The 25423-nt window shown below is 43.6% G+C and overlaps 1 protein-coding gene across 2 annotated transcripts in view; it reads right to left on the bottom strand.

The window, feature by feature from the left end:
- Enpp1 (ectonucleotide pyrophosphatase/phosphodiesterase 1) overlaps positions 1-23339 on the bottom strand; it is a 63645-nt gene extending 40306 nt beyond the window's left edge. For both annotated transcript variants that reach the window (XM_005065803.3, XM_005065804.3), the window contains exon 1: positions 23154-23339. In XM_005065803.3, the coding sequence (XP_005065860.1) occupies positions 23154-23339 (186 nt within the window). The remainder of the gene's footprint in view (positions 1-23153) is intronic.
- Positions 23340-25423: the final 2084 nt, after the last annotated feature.

Genomic DNA, 25423 nt, shown 5'->3' with positions numbered 1-25423 from the left:
GAGGGAGGGAGGGAGGGAGGGAGGGAGGGAGGGAGGGAGGGAAGGAGACAGGAAAGAAGGAAGGAAGGAAGAAGTTGGCACTATCTGTTACTCTATTATAACATATTCAGTTGAGATCATTTTAGTGGGAAATTTCCCCTGGGACATTTTCAGAACTGTGAATTCTGACTCAACCTGGTTTTCTTCTCAAAGTCGTTTAATCTGATGTCAAAGTCCACCGAGCATTTATCCTGAATATCTTTTATCACATGTATGAAAGGTATCACCTGCATGTATGCATGTGCACCACATGCATGCCTGGGGTCCACAGAGGCCAGAAGAGAACACCAGACCCCTGGAACTGGAGTTCCAGGTGGTTGTGAAGACACCATGTGGGTGTTGGGAACTGACCCCAAGTCCTCTGTGAGAGAAACATGAATTCGTAACAACTGAGCCACCTCCCCAGCCCCTCACCAAGCTTTATTTACCTCTGAAACAATTCAGACACTTTTAAATTTTGAAGCTGAGGTACTTGAAGCAAAAGCAATGCTGTTGAAATGCTTTGTCTGTATGTTAAGGGTATTTATTTTTTTACTTTCCTGCTTGTTTAGTTCGGGTCCTTAACTAAACCATTAGGTTTTCTTTGACAGTGAGAAAAAAGACATGGGCATTTTCCAAACCTCATTTTTCTCACAGATTCCTTCATACACACTGTCATTAATTTTATATTACATTCATCTGTTATTTAGTAGTGTGAGTGCATGGGTGCGTGCCTCTGTGCACACATCAGAACTTGTCAGATCAGTTCTCAACTCCCACGTTTGGGTCTTGAGGACCGACCTCAGGTCATTAAGCAAGGCAGCAAGTGCCTGTAGCCACTGAGCCATCTTGCCAGCTCCACACTAGTATACTTTAATTTGCATTGCTCTCGCTTTATCAAGTACTTACTGAAATGTGAATGCCCAAACGTATGCACTCCCTGCACTGATGGCCAGAGAGGCCATGACAGTAAGTCTGAACTATGAAGAAACACAATGTAGGGCAGTGGACATTAAAATAAATTAATACAACAGAATTTGACAAAAAGCTACAGTAGAAAAATGCAAAACCTCCTGACAGGCTGGCAGCACTACAGAGATTCAAAAGGGAAAGATAACAAAAGGCTACACAAAGATATTTAGAGGAAAAAAAGGTCATTTCCTTCTCTGTCAATGAACAAATGTTCAACTGTCTGCAGTGTGTGATGAAATTAGGTTTAGTGAAGAGGCACAAAAAAAAAAAAGCAGAAGACATTGTCCTGAAGTTCCTAATCTCAGAGCATTGAAATGCAGTCAATGAGGAAGACATGAACTAGCAAGAAGCAACTTGACAGTTAACCAATATAATCACAGTGCATGCTATGGTGTTTCCTGCAGCTCCATGCAGGTACAGAAGGGAACATGAAACCTGAGAAAATAACCACAATAATATCTGCCACTTCTCCAGCAAGTCCTACACTTTCTAGCATTTTATAGTTAAGTCACTTAATCCTCACAAGAGCATTCTCAGAGCAATTATAATGATTACACAGTCTTAAGGAAACTGAACTATGGAGAGGTGAATAACTTGCCAAGGATCATGGGTTTAATTGCAAAAATGGCAAGATTGAAACCCAGCCAGGAATTGGGCACAGGGTTTATGGAAGATACTTGGAAGGTGAAAAGACCTTAAAGCCTCTAACTATGGAAGAAACATAGACAGACTGTTCTAGAAACTTGCAGAAAAATCTTCTGGCAGCATCCTGGAAGGCTGTGGTATGAGTTCACATGGTAGACTAGGTCTTGGGTTGACTACTTCCTTTGGAAGCGAGGTGCTCTTTACTCCTCTGGATCAGAGTCTCCCCTCTTAGGTTACAGCAGCCCAGACCACAGACATGAGTTAGTTTATTTGTCTGTCTCGTACTGACTGTAAGCTCCAGGCAGCAATAGACGTTATTTATTTACTTCTGTGCTTTCCATATCTAACAAGGCGCCTTGCACATATTAGTCCTTCAACAAATAAACCTTGAGCCGAAAGCCAGCAAGCAGTGATTGAATTGAAACATAATTTTGGGAAGAAGCAAAAATCCCCCACATTTTCCTCATTTGACTCTTGACCTACTTGGTCCATTTGTTAGAGGTCTTTATGCCTGATTCATATAAAGGATAACATACAAAAAATCAGAAAACAGTCAACTGTTGTATTTGGGATTCCAATGTGACAAAAATACTGATATTTTATGAGATGGATTAAGTGATTGCATTGACAATCAGACCTCTCACCTTTGACCAAGCTGTGTGCTTTCTGGAGAAACACGTTTAAAAAAAGAAAAAGAAAAACCCAACTCTGTGAGAACTTAGGCCTTAGCAGCGCGTTAGTTTTCTGAGGACTTCCTCCACTGTGGATGCCAACTAGAATTAAGCAAATCCAACTTGCCAGCATACAAAGGCAGACTGAAAAGTTACCATTTTATTGAAGAGTTTCTAAATACTGTGAAGTCCAAAGCATATATTAAATCTCCTTCTGAAGTCCCCAAGCCTCTCCAAAAAGGTGTTGATGGGCATCTCTCTTCAGGTGTATTTAACTTATCTGTAGATTCCCTCCCGACAATACGGTGTTACTGGTAATGGGGGAAGAGGCTGCAAGCCTGGACAGGCACATCCCACAGGAGCACCTCACACTCTGTGGGTATTCCATCAAACCCTAACACAGAAAAACACACACCTGCCTGGTCAAAAGAGCCGCAGCTGCAGACAAGACTGTTCAAGACAATTTGCTTAGTCAGCATGTCCCAGACATGTCCTGAGCAACATGTGGTGCTAGAGACAGACCAGGGAATAAAACCGAGTGATTGCCCTCATGTGACGTACATTTCGATGACTCGTAGGAAATAGCCAGCCATAAGGACTGAGAATGTTTCCCAGTCTCAGTAGGGTTTCTGGCTTCTGTTGACATCATTTTTCTATCTATGGCAGGACCAAGCAGACGCCTAGGGTTAAAGGTTAATCAGTGATCCCACTGGGAACACATAAGTTGCTGAGAAAACCACGCCACTCAGAGATCCTTCCGAGAAAACAATCTGCCATTCTGTCATGACCACTGAACAAAGTGGGCTGGTTGACACCCTTTCTAACTCCTGTATTACAATAATAGATAGATAGATAGATAGATAGATAGATAGATAGATGATAGATAGATAGATAGATAGATAGATAGATGATAGATAGATAAATGCCACATGCCTTTTCAAAAGGACAAATGTGATGAGAGAGGAGATGGAAACTCCTTGTGTCTAAGACACAGAACAAATCCTTAAATTATTGAGCAGAGCACCTTCAATTACTCTGTGTCACTGGTGACTGAGTCTTGAACTTTTCCTAAGGGAAAAGAAAGATAATAATATCTTCAACTTTCCCAAGACGACACCCCACGAGTGAAGACAGTGGAGACAAAGCCCACAAGCCAATAGGAATCTGACAACAGGGAACCCAGAGCACAGCACTTACTGACAAAACACAATCCAGAATTGGCTGGACCAGTCTCGCAGACAGAGGGGTCCACGGGATCCCCCTAGAAACTAAAATGAAGACTCAAAACCAACATCTGCTTCATTATGCCTCTGCTTTTTGATGAACTACCCTGGTACATAAGCACTTGAAGAAAGGACTCAAAGCCCCATTAGGAACCAGAGGAGTTGCAAATTAGAATTTTTAAAAGGTTCAAGAAGGATGGGTGAAAAATGAAGTATCAAATTTAAAGGCTGGCACTAAAAAAAAGGAAAAATAAACTGTACAGTTTAAATTATCAGGATATTCTGTGAAGTGACAGCCATCCTCAGTGAACACAACTCAGAAGTGTAAGCTGTCACAAAGGTCACTGCGAACTTCAAGCCTCTGTCCTGAATTAAAACATGAAGTACAACTTAGGACGTGGTGCCCTGAGCAAGGCTTGCCCTCTGCCATCCCTCCCCAGGGAAAACGCAGGGCTACCTGAGAATCTACTTCTCCCTCGCAACTTCATCTCATACATCTTGTAACGGAGAAGACTATTTGAGCATGGGCCACTGGAGTAAACTATGGGCCTCGAGCGCCAGCCCTGGCATGGAAGAGTAAGGTTAGGAACTCACCTTCTCCATGTCCTTCAAATGAGAACTCTATCAGGACGATCTGCAGATGAACCGATTTATCTAGGGGAGCTCTCTCCCTTGTGCTCACTCATTTGTGTTTAATTGGTACCCAGCTTCGTCAAAGGAAAGAATAAATGGTCTCTACAGCTTCTGCCTCAGCGAGCAAAGAGCTCCTCCAGTACCTTACCGTGCGTTCTCGTGAAACATTTCTCTCTGAAGTTAAAGGGAAAAGCAGGAAATGTTCATCTGATAGCATAAAGTAATTGCTCTGCTGAGCTTTGATGTCCATGTCCCGCCATGACCTGTACGCCTTCACTGACGTTTGAGACACAAGCGTCACAGCAGCATGTCGGGGGCACGACACCCCACAGAGGCAAAATAGAACCAATCTTCAAAATGCTAGAGGGCATGCCGTGTCTGCAACCTCCCACAGGAGAACTTTAGGTTATACCCACAAGGGATGGATGTGACCATGGAATCATTAACTATCACCAGTGTGTTTGTTCTTGCTCTGGTTGTATGACTGCCTTTTGTCTTGTGCTTCTGAAGAAGGGTAATCTATTAAAAAGAGAAATTTGGGGCTGGCAAAACAGCTCAGCAGGTAAAGGCACCAGGCTTGATATCCTAAGGACCCGCATAGCAGATGGAGAGAACCGACTCTCACAAGTTGTGCTCTGACTTCCACGTGCAAGCTGTAGCATGGTAGCGTCCCCTACACACAAATAAATAAATCAGCGTAACATTTTTTAACGCAGTGATGTTTTTTAAAAGTGCCCAGTAGAGATGCCCTATGAAAGATAAAACGGTAGATGGAGAAAATATTTAAAGATATAAAGTGAGAGACTAAGGAGATGGATCAGTGACTGAAGTTGCTTGCCCAGGACCATAAAGAAACCATGTGACCTACCCTTGCCTGATAGTAGACAATAAGACACTCCTTCAGTCCTACCCTGGATAAGGTCAATCTCATTCCTATTATGAAGGGAGCGTTGCTACAGAAAGAGGCCAGCAGTATTGCAGTGCACAAGCCTGCTGGATGTCCACAGTCAGTGTGTTAGCAGTAGCTGTTCCCCTTTTTGTCAGTGTTCAAACATAGCTGTCCATGCTTCAATCACGCATGAAGTGAAGTCTCCATAAAACCCAAAAAAAGCAGGGAGGGGCGTCCCGGGAGCTTCCAGAGAGCTGAACATACTGAGGTTGCTGTTAGGAGGACCACAGAGTGCACAGAATCTTCCTCACCCCCGTCTCATGAACCTGCTTCACACATCTTTTCCTCCACATCCTTTGGCAATGTTCTTTATAACAACCATAAATGTGTTTCTCTGAGATATGCGAGCCTTACAAGAAGCTGTCTGAAGACAAGGAGATTGGGAGAAGCCCAACTCACAGTCAGCCAGTCAGAAGTACAAGGTGAAGAAAACAACTTGAGGATGAAACTTTGGAGAGTAAGTCCCCAGGCTGAGGCTGTTAATCTGGGGCCAGCTCCAGGTAGGCAGAGTCAGAACTCACCTGAAGGAGAAGCTCTGGCAGATGTCTGCAACCAGAGAAGTCCTCACAGCTCTCACAGCTGTGGAGCTGAAAAATCTTCTGTACTGATTGTTGCAGTGTGAGAATGCAGGGGGAAAGGCATTTGGTTTTTTCCAATGTAAGTGGAAATGAAGACATCATGGTAAATTCACACAATGTGAAATACCAACTAACCATTTTGAATTATTTATATTCTTGGAATGCATACCCTTAAAGCCTCACCACCACCACCACCACCCCTGACGGGCTAGGTAGTGTCGAATGCCTTTAATCCTAGCACTCCACCTGGGAGGTAGAAAGAGGCAGCTCTCGTGAGTTCGAGGCCAGCCTCGTCTACGAAGGGGGTTCCAGGACAGCCAAAGATACACAGAGAAATTCTGTCTCAGAAAACCAAAAAGAAAGAAAGCTTCTAACCCCCACCCTGAATAAATGTTTCCACAGAATAAAGCAGTTCCTCTCCTACCAGACAGTGAGGAACCCCAAACTACCTGTGCACAGAGACCACACTTGGAAACTCTAACACCACAGGATGCAAGAGGACCCACCTAGTCAACCCCTAGGTCCTCTTTGTCTGGACACTGCAACATGGGTTTTATCTGACTGCTGCATGAGAGACCAGAAATGCATCTGCTCAGCCAACCCTTTCCTGGACTCTCAACTCACCAGACCCTTTCCTGGCTTCCCCACCCACCAAACACTGTGGGAGAGTTGGGGATGCAGAGTTGTTTACCACATGCTGAGAAGAGATAACTGTACAGTGCTAGCTAGTTTTATGTCAACTTGACACAAGTCCTCTGAGAGGAGGGAGTGCCTCCATAAGACCAGGCTGTAGGCGTGCATGTAGTGCTTTTTATTAGGTTAGTGACTGTTGGGGGAGGGCCCAGCTCACGGGGAGGGTGAGTGGTGCTGGTGTCGTGGGTTCTATGGGAAAGCAGGTTAAGCAAGTCATGGGAAGTAAGCAGCACCCCTCCATGGCCTCTGCATCAGCTCCTGCTTCCAGGACCCTGCCCAATTTGAGTTCCTGCCTTGGCTCCCTTCAATGGACTGGGATTCAAGCCAAATAATTGAGTTGCTTTTCATCGTGGTGTTTCATCACAACAGTAGTTACTCTAACTAAGACATATATACACGGGGGGGGAAGGAGGGGAAGAGAGAGAAAGGGAGGGAGAGGGAGAAGGAGAGAGAGAGAGAACAGAAGACCTCCAAATAATTTATAAAGATATCCCAACGTCAAGATGAAATATAGTAACCAGGTATGGTAGCAAATGTAATCCCAGCACTTGGGAGGCAGAAGGTAACATTCAACTTCTTTCCAACAGGATAATTTGAAAAAGGACAGCAACAACAACAAAGAGTGTCTTAACAGAAAACTAACAAGGACATCAGTCAGGCAAACAAGGTTAGTATCAAGGACAAGCCACATTAGCAACACATTCCTTTACATAATGTATAGAACAGCACTTCACCCCTCCAGTCTGCTCCCCACAAACTATACCATCCAAATCTAATCATGAGGAAAATATGAGACAAATCCTAAATAGGAGACATTCCACAGAACATGACAATCCTCTCCAAACGGTCAAAGTCATCAAAAGCAAGGAAAGTCTGAGACATTTAGCTAAGAGGCGCAATGTCAGGGCTATTCAGTATAGTGCATCGTTCCTGGATGGAGTCCAAGAAGAATAAAGACAAAAGAAGAGGAATAAAGACAAGGAAGCAGCACTGGTGTTTATTCACTACAAGCTTGCCTCTGTTAGCCGCAGGCAAGGGTGTGGGATCTCTTCATGCTAGCTTTACAACTTTCCTGGATGTCTAAAACGATTATGAAACAGAATATTTGTTGGGATACTGAGAAACAGGCAAAACATGTGTTCTACTACAAACTTCCCTTTTTGTTTAAAACTTCTGGTCTATTTTCATTGTTTTTTGTTTTTTGTTTTACGAGACAGGGTTTCTCTGTATTGTTTTGGAAGCTGTCAGTCCAGTCTGGCCTCGAACTCACAGAGATCCACCTGCCTCTGCCTCCCGAGTGCTGGGATTAAAGGCATGTGCCACCACCGCCCGGCTATTTTCATTTTTTAAAATGTGTCTATACTCTGCTATAGTTATAGGGAGCTAAGTAAGAAATGACTGACCCTTCATGAAGTTTTGATTCATCCTTTTGCATGTAATAGGATTTTATAATCATTTTCTTTATTACAAACTATTTTTAAATGTCTGTATATTTTAGTTTTATGGGAATCTATAGGTTGGAACATGGAAATAGATAAACAATCTATGGTATTGTTACATGATTAAAAACCAAGATGAATGTTTGAATATTTATGTAATGTCTGATCAGTGTACAGACATTATTTTCACATCTGCTTCCTAATTCTACTGGACACAACGGTCAGCACTGAACACTCACTCCGGTTGACCCCTCAGGGAGCATCGCAGATCCCTTCATCCTCTGTACAGTCCTATGCCATCCATAAAGCATCACAGCTCCCCTCCATCCTCTGTACTGTCCTATGTTATCCATAGAGCATCACAATTCACCTTCATCCTCTGTACTGTCCTATATGCTTACATTCTTTTCCAGGGTTCTGACCCCAGGAGCAAACCCTGATGAAATCCAAGCACATTGGTCTAGATCTCTAAGTCTATCTCCAGTTCTGTTTCCCAAGAACATCACTGCTGTAACACTGCTTCCTCCAGAACTGGGGACTCAGAGATATGACCTTGCCTGACTCAAGCCAGAATAAGCCAAAAGAAAATAATGGCAAGAGACTGAAGGAAGGTGAGAAGAGAAATAATATGGCGTTGCTGGTGTGGCAGTGGTGAAAAGAGGCACAGGAGAGCCTATCTGACTACCAACAGATTCATGAAGAGGAGTCATCATTGTCTCCAATGTGTGCCAACAAGGTTAATACACAGTTCCAGACCCATGGACACACAGACCCTCTGGTTAAAATCAGTATTCACAACACAAGACAAAAATCCATGAATGTGGGAAAGGGATTTGTAGGGAGGAATGTGGGGTGATTGTTGGAGGTGGGAAGGGGAACAAAGAATAACCATTATGCATTACATACATGGATATAACTGGCAAAAGACAAATTTAATTAATAATAAAAAGACTTAATAGAAACTAAGAAAGAAATTCAAATAAACTTCAGCTATATTTTTCTTTTTACTGGAAAAAGTATTAAAGGGAGACCAAGCAACCATTAACCTTGAGAAAAGCCTAGGAGTTGCTCCATCACAATTACACTGGCAACTTAAAGGCAGAATTTAGAAGCAGGTAATGGATATGTGGGCTTATAATTAGGAAGGGACGGCAGTTTTCCAGCCATAACAACTTTTAACATGTTCATTAGGACTTTAGCCTACTTAATTATACACATTCTTGTCTGCAAAGAATCTCAAAATTGTATTTATAAGAACATTTATGCTTAATCCTTTCCATTTGTTTTGTTCTTTTAGTAAATGTATCTTTAACAAGTGCTATGTGCTTTTATGACGATGACAATGATGACTTGAAAAACTATAAAGGGTTGAAAAAAAAGGAATTTCAAGGCTGTAAGTCAGTGGCAGGATGTTTGCTGAGCATGTACAAGGCCCTGGGTTTGATGCCCACAGTACACAAACAAACGAAATCAGTATGACATCCCAATCTATCCTGCTGTCCAACAGAAAATTTTAAGAGGACAGAAATGTTCTCTATATCTGCAAATCTCGATGTTTTATGAACATAAGTTAGTGTTTTATGTTGAAAATGTGATTCAAGTAATGATTTTCTACTGTATTTAATATTAACTCATTAGAATGTTAAATAATTGCATATGCCTTATGGAAGAAAAGAAAGTTCCCAAGTGGTCAAAACACAGAAAGAAGGCAGTGTGTTCTTTCTATACCCACTCCCCACTCTTAGATTTGTCCCTACTATTAACACTAAAATGATCTTTTTAAAATGTAAATTGGACCTTTTCTTGTTACTAAGAACAAAAAAAAGAAAACAAAACCCAACAACCATCCGAAAAATACTTCTGTAATTTCCAGTCACTCTGAGAAACTCAAACCCTTAGGATCGACTGCAAGATCTTGCCAGGAACCGGCCGTGATACACAGAGAGAGAGAGAGAGAGAGAGAGAGAGAGAGACAGAGAGACAGAGACAGAGAGACAGAGACAGAGACAGAGAGACAGAGACAGAGACAGAGAGACAGAGACAGAGAGACACAGAGACAGAGACACAGAGACAGAAACAGAGACAGAGAGAGCCCTTAGATGGACTGTAAGGCTCTGACAGGAACTGGCCCTGCCATTTCCAACCTTAGGACAAACACACACACACACACACACACACACACACACACAGGAGGGGGTGATGACAGCCAAGAGTTCTGTGCAGCAGGCAGGTCAGTGTATGTTCCTTATACTCCCAGGGCCTCTGTCCATGCTGCAGCCTCCCCTGGGAGCCTTTTCTCCAGGCCTATTACTTCCTAAAGGCAGCCTCCTCAAACCAGCACCTCAATTCCCCTACTCTGCACTCTCCACCCTGTGTACAGCTCCTGAGCAGCATTTCCCGCAGCTGCCGTTTGATCTCCCTTTTGTGATTCTTGGACAGCCATCTAGGCCCCTGGGTGTAGACTAGAAGAACAAAGTATCTTTCCAGTGCTTGTGCAGGGCTAGAGTTGAGACTGTTGCGCAGTACTTACTGCTCACCCAAGGAGCTCTAAATTCTTAGTAAATACATCACACACCACCATGGGAACAATAAACACAAAATCAGCATCTGCGGTTTATCAGGCATCAAGGTGGCAACTGTTATCTCTCTTTATAGAGGTGAAGAAACAAAGACACAGCAAAGTTGTGTCTTGCCCAGAACACACAGCAGTTATTGGAAGAGGTAAGATCAATACCCCAGCAGTCTGGTTCCAAAGTCTGTCCCCTCACTGCTAAGTTGGAGACTTAACAGCAATGCAGTGGTTTGGGGGCATGGGAGATAGGTCAAAGAACAGCAAAGGAATGTTTTATGTGAGAGGTTACACTGAGGTAGATCTCGGGGAGCCTGGTGTTGCACAAGGAAAGAAAATGGGAAGAATGCTTCTGGGAGAGAGAACAGAACCAGCCTGTGGAAAGTGCCAGCAACCCTGTGAAAATCCAGACGTGGTGCTGCATGCTTGTAGTCCCAGGGCTGAAGAAACAGGAACACACAGAGATTATTGGGTTCCAGGGAGGAAGACCCTGTCTCAAAAAAACAAGGTGTGAGTCAGCAAGATGGCTCTGGAGGAGGAATTGCCTGCTGCTCAGACTGATGGCCTAAGTTCCATCCTGAGGCCCACGTGTGTTGGGGAAGTCTTATGTCAATAAAGCACTGTTGAGCCAATAGGAATCTAGATAGGTGGGACTAGGAGTCCAGAAGGACTCTGGGAAGGAGAAACAGAGAGTCGAGATGTAACGCCATGGGGTAGGAAGCCCGGAACTATTCTCCGGTAAGAGACATACTTAGATTAACAATTATGGGGTAATTACTTAAGTCAGAGCTAGCCAGTAAGAAACAAGCAAGGCCAACAGCTTCATAATTAATATAGCCTCTTGTGTATTTATTTGGGACTGATGCGGCTCTGGGACCAGGCTGGCGGGAAGGCTTCTCTCAAAGAAAAAGCCTCTCACTACACACATGGTAGAAGGAGAGAACAGATTTTAGGAAGGTGTCCTCTGCCCTCCACGTGTGTGCAGTGGCACACACACAGGAATGCAAACACAGGGAAGGAAAATAAAGTAAAACCAGAAAGTTTCGTAAAAACCACCGTTTTGTTTCGTTTTTTTTAAAGTGACCAGCTCCTGAAGGATGACATCCAAGAATGATCACGTACCTCAAATATGCATTTGGACACACATGTTTACTACATACACATAAAGATAAAATGTATACATACGTATACATAAAGACAGGAAAAAATCTCTTAGTTGAGGGTAATAGAAGGTTGTGTGAGCAGAGCTGAAACATTTGGGACAGATATCTTGCCTTTGACTCTAATTAACAAAGGAGAAAACACAAACCAATACTACACACCAAGGCCGGGATGGGAGGTCAGACTCCGTCAGCCAAGAGGTTTGCTCAAGCTTACCCCTTGATGTTGTGCCAACGGAAGAACTCAGATGGGATGTAACAACAAAGGTGTCTACGCACCTACAAGACACATGGCACTTACTGTGTGCAAGGGTCTGTTGAGTGTCTGTCAGATATAAACTCATAAATAGCAACACAAGAATGTCCTTGGCCATCAGGCCTGCTGCCACAAATGGGGAAGTGTTCAGCACAAGTCCTTGGGTGATAAAACTTGCTAAACTTGCTGTTACTCAGTAGTAAGAAATAACACAGACAAGGTTTCAGAAGCACAAAAATTCTAAGCAAAGAAGCCCACTTAATCCAAGTCCTTAAACTGAAAGCCTCCTGGCCAAAGGCCACACAAGTAACTCTTAGTTTATACTCTCCATGATCTCCATCACTTTTGAGCCACTCCAGAAAAATCAACTATGCTTTTTCTTTCAGTTTCCAAAGGAGGACAAATGTATTCATACTTGTGTCTGCTGGAACTCTTCATATCACCTTCCTTTAAACTGACTGGAGAAGGGATTTAAATAAATAATACACAAATGGTTGTATAGTCATTTCCCTGGGTAACCCCAAAATAGCTAAGAATGAGAGTCTATCAACAGTGCTCCACACCCTCCTGCCTGAACATATCTCATTTATATTTCCTATAATCCCAGAATTCCAAATCTCTGTGAGGCTGGGTACCACTTTATCGGAAGTCAATGACTATGGACAATGCAATGTCATGGAATAAACTCCATGCCAAGAACATTTAATCTGATTCAACATCACCTAAAGAGCATTGTGAAGACATCCCTTTGCTTGGCTCTGTGTCAAGCTATCTGTCCTGCTATGCCACGAAGGAGGTTTACCAGGAGAGCTCTACTGATGGTGTGCTGTAAGAGAAATAAGTATGGTATTTGGGTAGATAGTTGGTGGACTCAGAAAAACATCTGTTATCTCACTGATGACGGCTGTGCTTGGAGAGATAAACAATTAAGGGACAAGCCAGTGCAGGGTAAGGAAGGCAATTAAAGTAAGAGCAACAAACAAGACCACAGGGAGTTAGTTCTCTAAGATGGAAACTGTGCCCTGCAGGGATGAGTTCACTGTCACAGTGTTCCACTGATGTCCAGGGAATCAGACAGGCCAACAGCAGCTAGCAATAGCAGCAGCACAACCCCAGGCTACCACAGTCACAGTCACAGAGGAACACTTGTTCTGTATAATTATATCATCCTATCAATGGCATGGTTGATTAGAATTCCCAGGCACAGAAGTTCCAGTTACTGGGCCTCGTGGCCCTATGGTATGCTGGAACACTCCAAATTTTAACTTGCAGATGATAGCCCAGAAGGTCTGGGGTAGGGCTTATGGTACTTCATTTCTTACAAATTCCAAGGAAGGACACTGTGGTGGTTTGAAAGAAAATACCGCCCAAAGGAAATGGCACTCTTAGGAGGTGTGGCCTTAGAGTAGGTGTGGTCTTGTTGGAAGAAGAGTGTCACTGTGGGGGTGGGCTTTGAGACCTCTTTTCTCAAGCTTCACCAGTGTGACAGTCAGTAGATTTCCTGTTTCCGCAAGGTGTAGCTGTCTCAGCTCCAGGACCACCTCTGCCTGAATGCCTCCATGCTCCCTACCATGATGACAATAGGCTGAACCTCTGAAACTGTAAGTGAGCCCCCCAATTAAACGTTTTCTTTGTAAGAGTTGCTGTGGTCATGGTGTCTCTTCACAACCCAGACTAGGACAGACACATGTTACAAGAACACACGGGGAGACTATTAACAGGAACGATGAACATTTACTCAGGGAATACAGTGTGCCACCTTGTATATATAATATCTGATCTCTAACAGCCCTCGGAGGTAGTTTTATCTCCATAACAGTGGACGCTGAAATTCAGGAAACATACTTTTCTTACTCAATCAGCTAATAACAGCACTAGTTTAAACTTAACTTTGTCTGACTCTAAACTGTGCACCAAAAACCACACAGGTGCGATTCACAGAATTATTAGTCTTGCGGTCTTTAGATAATTTCTCAGCTGCAACCTTTTGTGAGACGTGACTTCGCCATCTCCAACAAGGGGTAAAAGCAGACTGGACCAAATGTAGTACATGCAAGGAGAAGTGTTTTCTCATCTATAAAGGCCGGAGAGAAAGCTCAGTGAGCAAAGTGCTTGCCATATAAGACCTGAATTCGATGTCCAAACCCACATAAAAAACCAGGGGTGGCAGCACATGCTCATCATCTCCAAAAAAGAGGAAGCCATTGGGTTTTAATTTAACTGTAGGCTCTCATGTCCTCCAGAAAACTACTGTACTTCCATATGTGGCTGGTATGTTGTATTCACACTTTCAGTTCTGTCATACAGAAAAATTAAAGATGACTAAGTCTGAAATTTAATAAAATCTGTGTAGCCAGACCTGGTGGCGCATGCCTTTAATCCTAGCACTCCCGAGGCAGAGGCAGGAGGTAGTCTAGAGAGTACCAGGACAGCCAAGGCTGTTACACAGAGAAACCCTGTCTCAAACAAACAAACAAAACCAAAATAAAGTAAATAAAATAATAAAAAGTCTGTGTAATAAAAGACACGTGTACTGCTTCATCTAGGACATTCTTTTTAAGTTGAGGTATTTTTGGGGGATTTGTTGTTGCTGCTGCTGCTGCTGTTTTTGTTGTTGTTTACACGAAGGGTTCATGACCACTTGTCTAATTAATCCCATTGCCCTGACTTCCACCATGGCATCAATGGGTTTATCCACTCCCCTGCACTAAGGTACTGTCACCCAGAACCAACATGGATAAAGGACAACAAATGCCTCCCTGATATACTAAGATAATATTGACTTGAGCTGGGTGTGGACACACACCTTTAATCCTAGCACTCAGGAGGCTGAGGCAGGGGGACTTCTATGAGTTTGAGAACAACCTGATCCACATACAGAGATCCAAACCAACCAGGGGACATAGGGAAACCCTGTCTCAGATGATGATGATGATGATGATTCTGAGGTCCCCCTACATGGTCCTTAGGGAACCCCCAAGGATTTCCTGGCCCCATTTTGAGAACTACTGACTAAATAGTCTGGCTGAAAGTTTGTTCCAGCTGTGTTGTCTTTGGATTATAAATGTACTTATCCAAAAATCACATGAAGATGGTTTATATTAATGTGAGATTCTACTTGGGAAAATTCTGGTAATGCATGTAATGTCACAATAAAAACACTGAGTTCTTTTTTTTTATTTTTGTCCTCTCCATAAGAGGCCACAGGGCTCAGATGGCCCATTATGACTCTACCTCTGTGTGCTAATGCCAACAAATTGTCCAAGGGTAAGAAAGCAGCTTGAGAAACAAAGAATTTTTTTCTCGGGAATGCCTTGCTGAGGAACAACCTAGAATATTCCTTAAGGTTCTCAAAACACATCTGGAGATGATGCTTGCCTGCTAAATTATTGCGAAGTCCTACAGTGCAGTGATATTAAGCAGTGGCATGTCCATAAAAGTCAACACACCCAGTTTTTTGCATTAAAAACTCGGGGCCCAGAAGACCTGGCTCTGCCCAGGCCCAAAGGAGTGGTCCCAGTAGTCAGGACAACCAGCTCAGCTACCACCCAGACCCACATCCTGGGCTTTGGATTGGACTACCCTAATAGGCCCCCCATCTATGATCTGCTGTAGTACATGAAGTGGCTGGCTCTGTAGAATGATAACTGCAGGGTCTCCATGACTCAGGGCAAAAAAAAAAAAAAAAAAAAAAGGATGTCCAAAAGGACTTTCAATGACTGTGTACCAGAAACTAGAGGCCTTGAACCAGACCAGTGTCTCATTGCAGTGAACATTTTCTGGGTGGGGTTGATTAGACAAACGGGGTATACTGCATCCTGACCCACCGAAGATGACAATGCCACTAGGATGAAAAGGTGATAGAAAGATGGGGGTGTGAGGTAGGTTTTTTTGTTTGTTTTGTCTTTAACTGTTTACGGGGAGGGCATATTACAGGAGTGAGGAGTGGATATGGAGGGACTGGAAAGTGAGTGGGATTGGGGTGCGGGATGAGAAATTTCCAAAGAATCAATAAAAAAAGAAACTCACAAGACAATTTACTGGCATAAATGGTAACTAAAAGTATACTGGGTCCCACCAGGAAAACACAGTCAGCAAATTATCAAAAGAAACATATCTCCCTGTATAAGCAATCTGTAAGCAATCACCACATTATCAATCTCTTAGTTGTCTATCATCCATTATGAAGAACACAAAAGAGAAAAGGGAAAAGACCATGGCAGCCCAGTAGTGAGGAATCCAGATGTAACATTTGGTCTCTATGGAGAAGGTAAACAAATGAGACAAGATTAGGCCTGAGGTCTTCCTATAACCACTGCTGTGGAGTTTGCCCATGAATGTACATTTTTAGAAGCGGAGCTAATGAACAACGTGTTATCTGAACACCCTAGGCATTTATCAATGACATACTCCAGACGAGGGGAATAGCTCTGTCTGGAAGCACTTTCAGTGCCGGCACCAGGGCCTAAGTCCAGGCGCCAGAACCCACATAAAAAAATTAATGGAAGGAAGAAAGGAAGAAAGGAAGAAAGGAAGAAAGGAAGAAAGGAAGAAAGGAGAGGAGAGGAGAGGAGAGGAGAGGAGAGGAGAGGAGAGGAGAGGAGAGGAGAGGAGAGGAGAGGAGAGGAGAGGAGAGGAGAGGAAAGTCAGGTGTAGTGTGACCTGTGCTTGTAATCCCAACAGTGGGAAGGTGGAAACAGGCTGATCTCTGGAACCGCTGGAAAGCCAGCCTACCCTGCTGTGGAACAGTCTTTGTACACTGTAAATATATATTACTGTCATTGGTTTATAAAGAGCTGACTGGCCTATAGCTGGGCAGGAAGAGACTGGGCAAGACATCCAGACTAAGAGGATGCTGGGAAGAAGGGTAGAGTCTAAGGAGACAAGAGTAAGCAGGATGGAAAGTACACACATGAGGTAAATGAGCTTCAGGGCAGCACCTAGACTGATAGAAATGGGGTGATTTAAGTTATATGGGATAAGTAAAAATCAGCCTAAGTACATTTATACAATGTAGTACTTTTCAGCGGAAAAAAGCAATGGAATCTTGAAATTTGCAGGCAAATAGATGGCACTAGAAGAAACCATCCTGAGTGGGGTAAGACAGCCACAAAAAGACAAACATGGCATGTACTCACTCATATATGGATTTTAGACATGGATCTGGGGAGTGCCATCCTATAATCCCACTGCCAGAGAGTCTGGGAAACAGAACCTTCAACCAATGACTGATGGAAGCAGGGACAGACAACCACAGCTAAACACTGAGCTGAACTCAAGGAACCCAGTGACAGAGAGGGAGGACAGGTGAGCATACGGGTCAAGACTGGACTTGTTTAACCTACAGAAACAGCTGACCTGACCAAGGAGGAGCTCTTGAACCCTAGACTGATGGCTGGGAATCCAGCATGGGACTGATCCAGACCACCTGAATGTGGGTGTCAGTGAAGAGGCCTAGGCAATCTATGGGGCCTTGGGTAGTAGATCAATATTTATGCCTGACATACAAATGGACTTTGGATGCCCATCCCACAATGAGGGCTGCTCTCTCAGCCTGGACTCTTAGGGGAGGGTCTAGGCCCTGCCCTGGATGAAGTGACAGACTATGGACAGCCCCCATGGAGGGTTTCACCCTCCCTGGGGAAAGGAGTGGGGATTGGGGGAGGAGGGATGGGAGTTTGGTGGGAGGGTGTAAGAGGGGGGAAGGGGGAGGGAGAAGGAGCTGGGATTGACATGTGAAGCAACCTTGTTTCTAACTTATATTGAAAACTAGAAAAAAGACTTAAAAAATAAAATAAAATAAAAATCAGCCTAAGATATTGGCTGAACATGTATAATTAATATTAAGTCTCTGGTTATTTGGGATCCAGGTCCCAATGGAAAACCCTGACTACACTACTCTACCTGCAAGGCCCAGGCTAGTGAAGGAATAGGTCTTAAACCACAAGGGGTGGGTGCCTGAGAAACAGAACAAGTTGACCTCTATCTCACACACACACACATACACACACACACACACACACACACACACACACACACGCACACACACACGCACGCGCGCACGCACGCACGCACGCGCGCACGCACACACACACACACACACACACACACACACACACACACACACACACACACACACACACACACACACACACACACACACACACACACACACACACACACACACAGACTCCTTGGATGCATTCCACAACTTCCAGGACTTGAGACCAGACCTCAGCATTCTATGCCTTGAAGGCAACACAAGTCTCTAGGCACACAAGCATTCCAGAATTCTGAATAATCCCTTGGTGCCTGTTTCCTTGACTACAAGATAGAACTGGTTATTACTATATATTCTTAATACAGGATTGATCTGGCAAAGGCCAATAAAAACATATGTGATAAAAATGCTTCTGAAAACTGCAGTACACTGCATGAACATTTACAACCATCAAGACTTTGCCACCCACATTTCCACCAATTCTCCTAAAAACTAGAGGAGAAAGCAATAACCATTACAGATGTTATTCACCTGTTGTACTGAAGCCTTGGTTAACTGAAATACTCAGGTCAAGAGATCCAGTTAATATTTAACACATTTCTGTCAGTGCTGTGAAAAACTTCTTAGAGTCTTTCCTTAGTAAATGCATAACTTATATTTGACACCAAGGGATTTTTCATGTTAAATCAACATTTTGATTATGTATCCCTTCAGTGCAGACTTATATAAATAATCTATGTTCTATCTTGACCTCAAAAACCCAAAGTTTCTTGTTTACATTTTTGGGGGGCAGGAGAAATTATTTCATGATCAATGGAAGCAAATAGTTTATCCAAATATAGGTCCTCTAAAACCTTAGTCATTTATAAGTTGTTTGGAACTTGAAATGCTGTTCTCTCTAGAAAAATAATAAGTTATGAATCATAACTAAGTTCTATACCTTGAAATATATCTGTTAATCTTCTAACACACACACATTTTTCAATGGTTATTTGTAATGCCTAAAATACTATTTAATACTGCCTATAAAACTATTTAATTTTAAATATTGGTATCAGGAAGAGAAAGAGTAGTTAGGGAAAATAAGGAGTTGGAAATTTCTGTACTTATTTGAGAATGGATAGTGGCCTCCAGTTCTTATTATCCATGGTGTTTAACGCACGCAACACGGCCATGAAAGTTATTGCTCAGAGTTATGATTAAGGTGTTATAGGGACAGGAGGTGACAAAAGTAAAATATAAGAGAAATCAGAGGGATGTTGAAAAGGTGGTTATGTTTCCAAGAAAGAGACCGCATGGAGTACAAACAAAGCTCGGCTATAGAAAGTATGACAGGAGTAGTAGAACATACCTCAAGGCAAAGGAGAAGAATTAGAAAACAAGACTGACGAAAACATCTGTAAGAGTCCCCACGGCTGAATTCAGGGTGAGGGGGCAGAGTTACCAAAGCAAAAGAAGTCTTGGCATAAATGGGGAAGGTTTACTGTGGCTCTTTTAGATAGACTGGCCTGGCCACACCTGAGTTGTGTGTGCCAAAGGGAAAACTCAGGGTTACATTTCTGATTCTGAATCCAAATTAAGACAGGCTTAGCATGGGCTCTGCTTAGGCATGCAGGCTCTCATTCATCCTGTTCATTCATGACCTCTTCTATCACTGTCATCCAAATAAAATACTATCCCAGTTTTTTTTCTTACCCCTGCAATTAGAGCCAAGTGCCAAGCATATTTGGATTCCTCACATTCCGAGTTCATAACTGAGTGTTCTGTCTTCACATCTTGTCTTTTCTCAACACAAAGTGTGATTCTAACTAGAACTGGGTTGTGTGTGTTCAACCAACCAAATGCTGATGAATGTGAGGGACTGACAAAGAACCACCCAAAACACAACACCTACCAGGATTCCTCCGTCCTTTGGGTATATCAGAGCATAAACAAATACCGTTAGCGACAAATTTTAGACTGTTCCAGCTTTGAAGACCGTCTTGTCATTTTGAAATAAAATGCTAAAACTATGGCTAGGCATATATTAAATCTGAAAGTCAACGGGTAATGTCAATCCAAAGCCAAGAGGGGGTTATTCTGAACTCTTCAATCTATAGTCTAATGGGAAGGGGAAGGAAGCTAAGAGAATGAACCTGCATTCCCATGTTTCAGTAGGTCAAGGTCAATTTCAGTTTCTTAGAAAGAACCCTTTTATGGAAAGGTCAAAGCGGTCTTCAGTTCACTATCTACAGCAAAGCCTGTGTCATATAGCACATCTCTAGCTCCACAATTACAGGAGAAGGTTGCAAACTCATAAAAGTAATGCATTAGCAGGCCTAACAGGAACATGTATTGCAATATACTTGAAAGCTACCAGTCCTTTTAAAACTATATTGGAAACAAGGATATTCCAGATATTTACTTGAGCCCAACTTTAGAAGTAGTTATTTCAGTTCAAACTTGATCTGGAACCATGGAAAGGCATTCCACACCTAATACTTCTATACCTTGGATTGTAAATATCTACCCAAAGCTTCATGAGCTAAAAGTCATGATCCTCAGGACAGTGCAACTGGGAGGTGGTAGATTTGGGAAACTACCCCGTGGGAGATTCTTGGGTCATAGATGGTTCGCACTCAAAGAGGGCTGTGGGATTCTAGGCTCTATCTATGTTTGCTTGATCCATCCCTGTTCCCCATCACAATCACCCACTGTTCTCATCAGAGACCCAAAGTGATGCAACCTTGGTAAAACTATCTAACTCAACCTTTTCTCTTTGCAACTTAACTGCCAACATAGTTTACCACAGTCAGGGAAAGCTAACACACATGTCATAAAGGACAATGAGAGTAGTGCTTGCTTTTCTCTCTTGCTCTTTTTCTTAGTCCTGCTGAGGACCTAGGCATAATCATTACCGATGCCCAGGACCAAGGTTCTGAGTAAGCATCACCAGGGGAATCAAGGCTAGGACCAGATCCCCCTTTCTTCATTTACTCATATGAAACTACACTCTTTTCATTAATAAGAGAAAATCGGACAAAAGTGCAAAATGGCATCACCACTGTTTCCATCCCTACACTGCAAGGTAACCCTATGATTGTCACATTGAATTGAAATCCTGTAGTTAGGAAGTCAGGAGGTGGGGGGGATCTCTCCTGATCCCAACCTTGGGATGCAATTAGTCCAACCTGATTCTTCAGCTTTGTACAAAATGTGCTGATACTTAATCCAAGAAAAGAAACAAGATAAATCCAATAATTATAGTTTTCTCTAGAAAACACATGCCAGAGCTCTTTGATGACAGTTGTCAAATTCCTTTGAGGGCCTCAGATGAACGGCTATTAAAGCAGGAGAGGAAAAGAGAAAGAACAGGTTTCACTTCCAGTTCAGTCCTGAACTAAGAGCTTCAGTGATAAATCAAACACCTTGGTGTATGTTTGAGTTTTATGTCTCACAGTAGTCCACCAAAAGACCTGCCAGTGGGGCTGGAAGGGTGGTGGAGCAGGTAAGCACACTTGTCACTCTTGCAGAGGACCCAGGCTCAGTTCCCAGCACTCACGTGGTGGCTCACAAGCATCTGTAAACTATAGTTCCAAGGGATCTGACACCCTCTTCTGGCCTCTGTCAATACAAGGCACACACGGTGTACAAACATATACATAGGCCAAACACTCATCCTCATAAATTACAAATACATAAATTTTTCAAAATGATCTGGGACAAGGATTCTTTCTAATTCAATATATATGTTACATAAAAAATGAATATATATATATATGTTACATAAAAATTTCATATATTCAACTATACCAAATACTCATAGCAGATGTGCTTGAGGAAATTCTAGGGTATATTCCCGACACTTTCTCAGAGGCATGTCATCAGAGCCATTCACAATGATAGAATGCTATCCAACCACCTGATGACAGAGGTCAAGGACTGAAAGCTGTGTTCTAAAGATGAACACTTGCTGAAATCTACAGCAGGCCTATACACAAACTGGTAAAACTGAATTCAGCAACCGGTGACCCCTTAAAGACTTATAGTAAGCATATAAACATGTTTTACATTAGAATTTCAGCAATATTATGTGTTTGTTTAGTGAGTATTTCAATTATGCTAAGTACCTAAGGGCACTGATACTCAGTATTTTAAGTAGTCATGTAACTCCTAAGGTCTTCCATTAAAGAAAAAAAACCCAAAAGACTCACTAGACACAAACTAAATAAATGCCCATCAACATTGTATGAGTGACATATGATACAAAATTATACACCAAGATGCAGCAGCCTGTGGTTTGGGTGACTTCTCCTCTGAACCTCAGACTTATTTTTAAGAACTAAGGATATGACACCATCTCTTAAGTCTAGAAATTCTTGTCCTTAAAGTCCTAAGGTGTCTGCATAGAACCTTAAATATAGTGGAAATGGACATGATTGCAAAAAGCATCAGAAATGGGAGTTTTCAACAAAACACTGCTCAAGTTATAACCTGTGGCAATGTATTAGGATACACTATTCACAGAAAGCTGTGGTTTACACATACTATAAAATTACTACATCTTCCTTTGGTTCTGAATTTACTGCCCCTCCCCCACTGCTCCATTTGAGAGCCAGAGAAACTATACCATGTGCAAGAGAATCGGTGTTTCCATTTTAACACAACAAAACTGACGTTGGGAAGGACAGAACAAGTCCCCCAAGAACTTAGGAGGACCAGGAGACTTAGCCTCTGATACAAGGAAAATACCGAGTGAAAACCAGCGTCCTGTTTCCAAAAGTTGGCTGTTGATCCTGCAACTGTCCTAACAAAATAGCAGAGAAATACAGCAGGCAGCCGTGCCAGCAACACAAACAGTGCAGCCTGTGGTTAAAAGAGTGAGCAATGAATCCCAGGCTGCTTCCCAGTCACATAATGTGAATATTGAACGGGGCTTCTAAGCAGCTGCAAGGAAATATCCGGACAAAGACAAATCAGGGCGTTTTCTAAAATTCCCGATACTTTAAAAAGCTGTGATAAATCCTTTCAACTCTAATGAATTCATCTAAAGCCCTGAACACCTGCACCCTGAACACCAGGCCACCCAAACGGTTACAAACGTCGCTGCACTTTCCAAAGACTACTTGGTCATTTTTTTGCCTTTAGATATCCCTGTACTTTCTGCAGGAAGGGGAGGGTATTTCAAGGTGACTATTTTAGCAGTTTGCTCCCGCGGGGCAAGGGGCAGAGACCCGGCAGGTCCCCGCGTACTGGCACAAGAGGCGCCCATGCTCTCTCTGGCACCTGGGTGCTGACCGTGCTCTCTGTTCTTTCTGCTCTCCCTTGCTCCTTCCCTGGGTGTCGGGTCGCGGCTAGCGCACCTACCAGCGACAACACTTTGTAGGTGTTGGGGTCCTTGGCTGTGCGGCCGCGCTCCGCCTTCTCCAGCGGCTCCTCCCCTAGGTCCATGGGTGCCAGCAGCGAAGCTGCGGCTGGTGACTCCGGCTCGCGGCCGTTCCCGGCCGGGCCATGCCGGGGCCCGTGCCCTGCCTGGTCGCCTTCGCGCTCCATCGTTCCGCTCTGCCCCCTCTGGCCGTGCTTTAATAGGCTCGCGGCCCCGCCCCGTACCGCACCGCCCCCGCCGGACCCTTGGCTCCCAGCCCTCGGCCAGCGCTCTGGCCCGAGCGGCTCAACGCCCCGGATTATTTGGCTTCCTGTCTGATTTCGGGCCCTGGGCGCGTGGGTTATTTTGGGTTCCCTGACGTGGGCGTGTCTTTAACTTCCACCCCAAACCCTCTCCCCGCCCGCGACCGTGGCACCCTACGAACCCTTGCAGGAATCGCCCCGCGTGGCCTCGCCGCGAGGGCTGGACTGGAATGGCTGTGTGGTCTGCAGAGGGCATGAGATCATGGAGCCCCAAAATAGAGCCCTGAGAGGATGCGGCGGCACAGAGGTCTCAAAGGCGGGAGGCTGGAGGCTTCCTCCAGACTGCGCGTTTCTCAGGTGAAATGCAAATGAGCGCGTGGAGAATCGACTTTCTTTTTCTACCGGGAGCACAGACGAGAATTCCCTGCTCCGAGCTACTCAACATGGGACAGAGTGTATGCACACCACTGATGGGTTTGCATAAACACACATATAGTACATGTGGCTTCTGGGGTTGCTGTCTTAGTATGTCTATTAGTTATTGTAGACTTCCGGAGGTTTCCAGGTGTCTGTGCCGTGCTCCCTCGCGGTCAGCACTTTTAGTTGGTGAGCAATATCAAGAACTGTCAATCTGTGGCTCCATCTGGTACGCTTTATTTCTGAAGCCGTATATGAGCAGTAGACTGTAATTCTTGATGGGTTTTGTTCCTCCTTTGATTCAGCTTTACCAGTCCCCTCCCAGCAGCAAAACCACACCTTCCTGCAGTCCCCCGAGGCAGAAGCAAGGTGACCAATCACAGTGACTAAGGAAAATCCTACTTTCATAAGTCACCTTTTTGTTACCTTTGTTTACATACACATATACATTTATATGTGAAAATGGATGTTCAGTGGGTGTTAATTGGATCCCCTTAAAAACTGTCAACAGTGAATTGGCAAGTAAAGGGCTCTGAAATCAAGCTTGGGGACCTGAGGGGAAATGCCAAACCCAAGTAAAAACCCTGTAGCCTGAGTTTGTAATGCCAAATCTGAGAGGCAAAGACAGATGGATCTCGGTGTATGGGTGGCCAGACAGCCAGCCTACTCGCTAAGTTCCAGGCTAATGAGCTAATGAGTAACTGTCTCAGAGAGAGAGAGAGAGAGAGAGAGAGAGAGAGAGAGAGAGAGAGAGAGAGAGAGAGAGAGAGAGAGAGAGAGAGAGAGAGAGAGAGAGAGAGAGAGAGAGAGAGAGAGAGAGAGAGAGAGAGAGAGAGAGAGAGAGAGAGAGAGAGAGAGAGAGAGAGAGAGAGAGAGAGAGAGAGAGAGAGAGAGAGAGAGAGAGAGAGAGAGAGAGAGAGAGAGAGAGAGAGAGAGAGAGAGAGAGAGAGAGAGAGAGAGAGAGAGAGAGAGAGAGAGAGAGAGAGAGAGAGAGAGAGAGAGAGAGAGAGAGAGAGAGAGAGAGAGAGAGAGAGAGAGAGAGAGAGAGAGAGAGAGAGAGAGAGAGAGAGAGAGAGGTGAGCCCCCCTCCAGAAGAATGACAGACAAGGTAGTTTCAACCTCAGCTTTCATATATGGATGTGGGTGCAAATGCGAACACACACACACACAACACGATAAATAAAAAGTAAGTTAAGACAATGTGGAGACTTTCAACTTACACTGACTTCATTGAGTCAGGCATTTAATAATGAACATTTCAATATTTTAAATGTCATATATCAAAAACTGGTAAACTATAACTCTCTCAAAGAGGGTCAGTCAAGCAGGAGGGCAGAGTAGGAGCAACACATAGTGAGAAGGATCAATATATAGGTACTCAAGTCACCCGTATGTAATGGAGCCACACAGACTATATTGAGAGATGAGCAGAACAGATGACTGACAGAAGAAACAGCCACCTCTGAAAGCAATTGGTAATTAATTTTTTATTAATGTCACCACTGAGTCAGCTTACAAACCACCCACGAGAAACAGGTTTTTCACTATTTCATACTCAAACATACTTCTTTTCTTTTTTTACCCCAAACTTG

Source organism: Mesocricetus auratus, unplaced genomic scaffold (assembly GCF_017639785.1).
Source record: "Mesocricetus auratus isolate SY011 unplaced genomic scaffold, BCM_Maur_2.0 Super-Scaffold_100018, whole genome shotgun sequence".
Classification (NCBI taxonomy): Eukaryota; Metazoa; Chordata; class Mammalia; order Rodentia; family Cricetidae; genus Mesocricetus; species Mesocricetus auratus.
The sequence above is the reverse complement of the archived record's forward strand: the minus strand, read 5'-3'. Positions and strand labels throughout refer to the sequence as shown.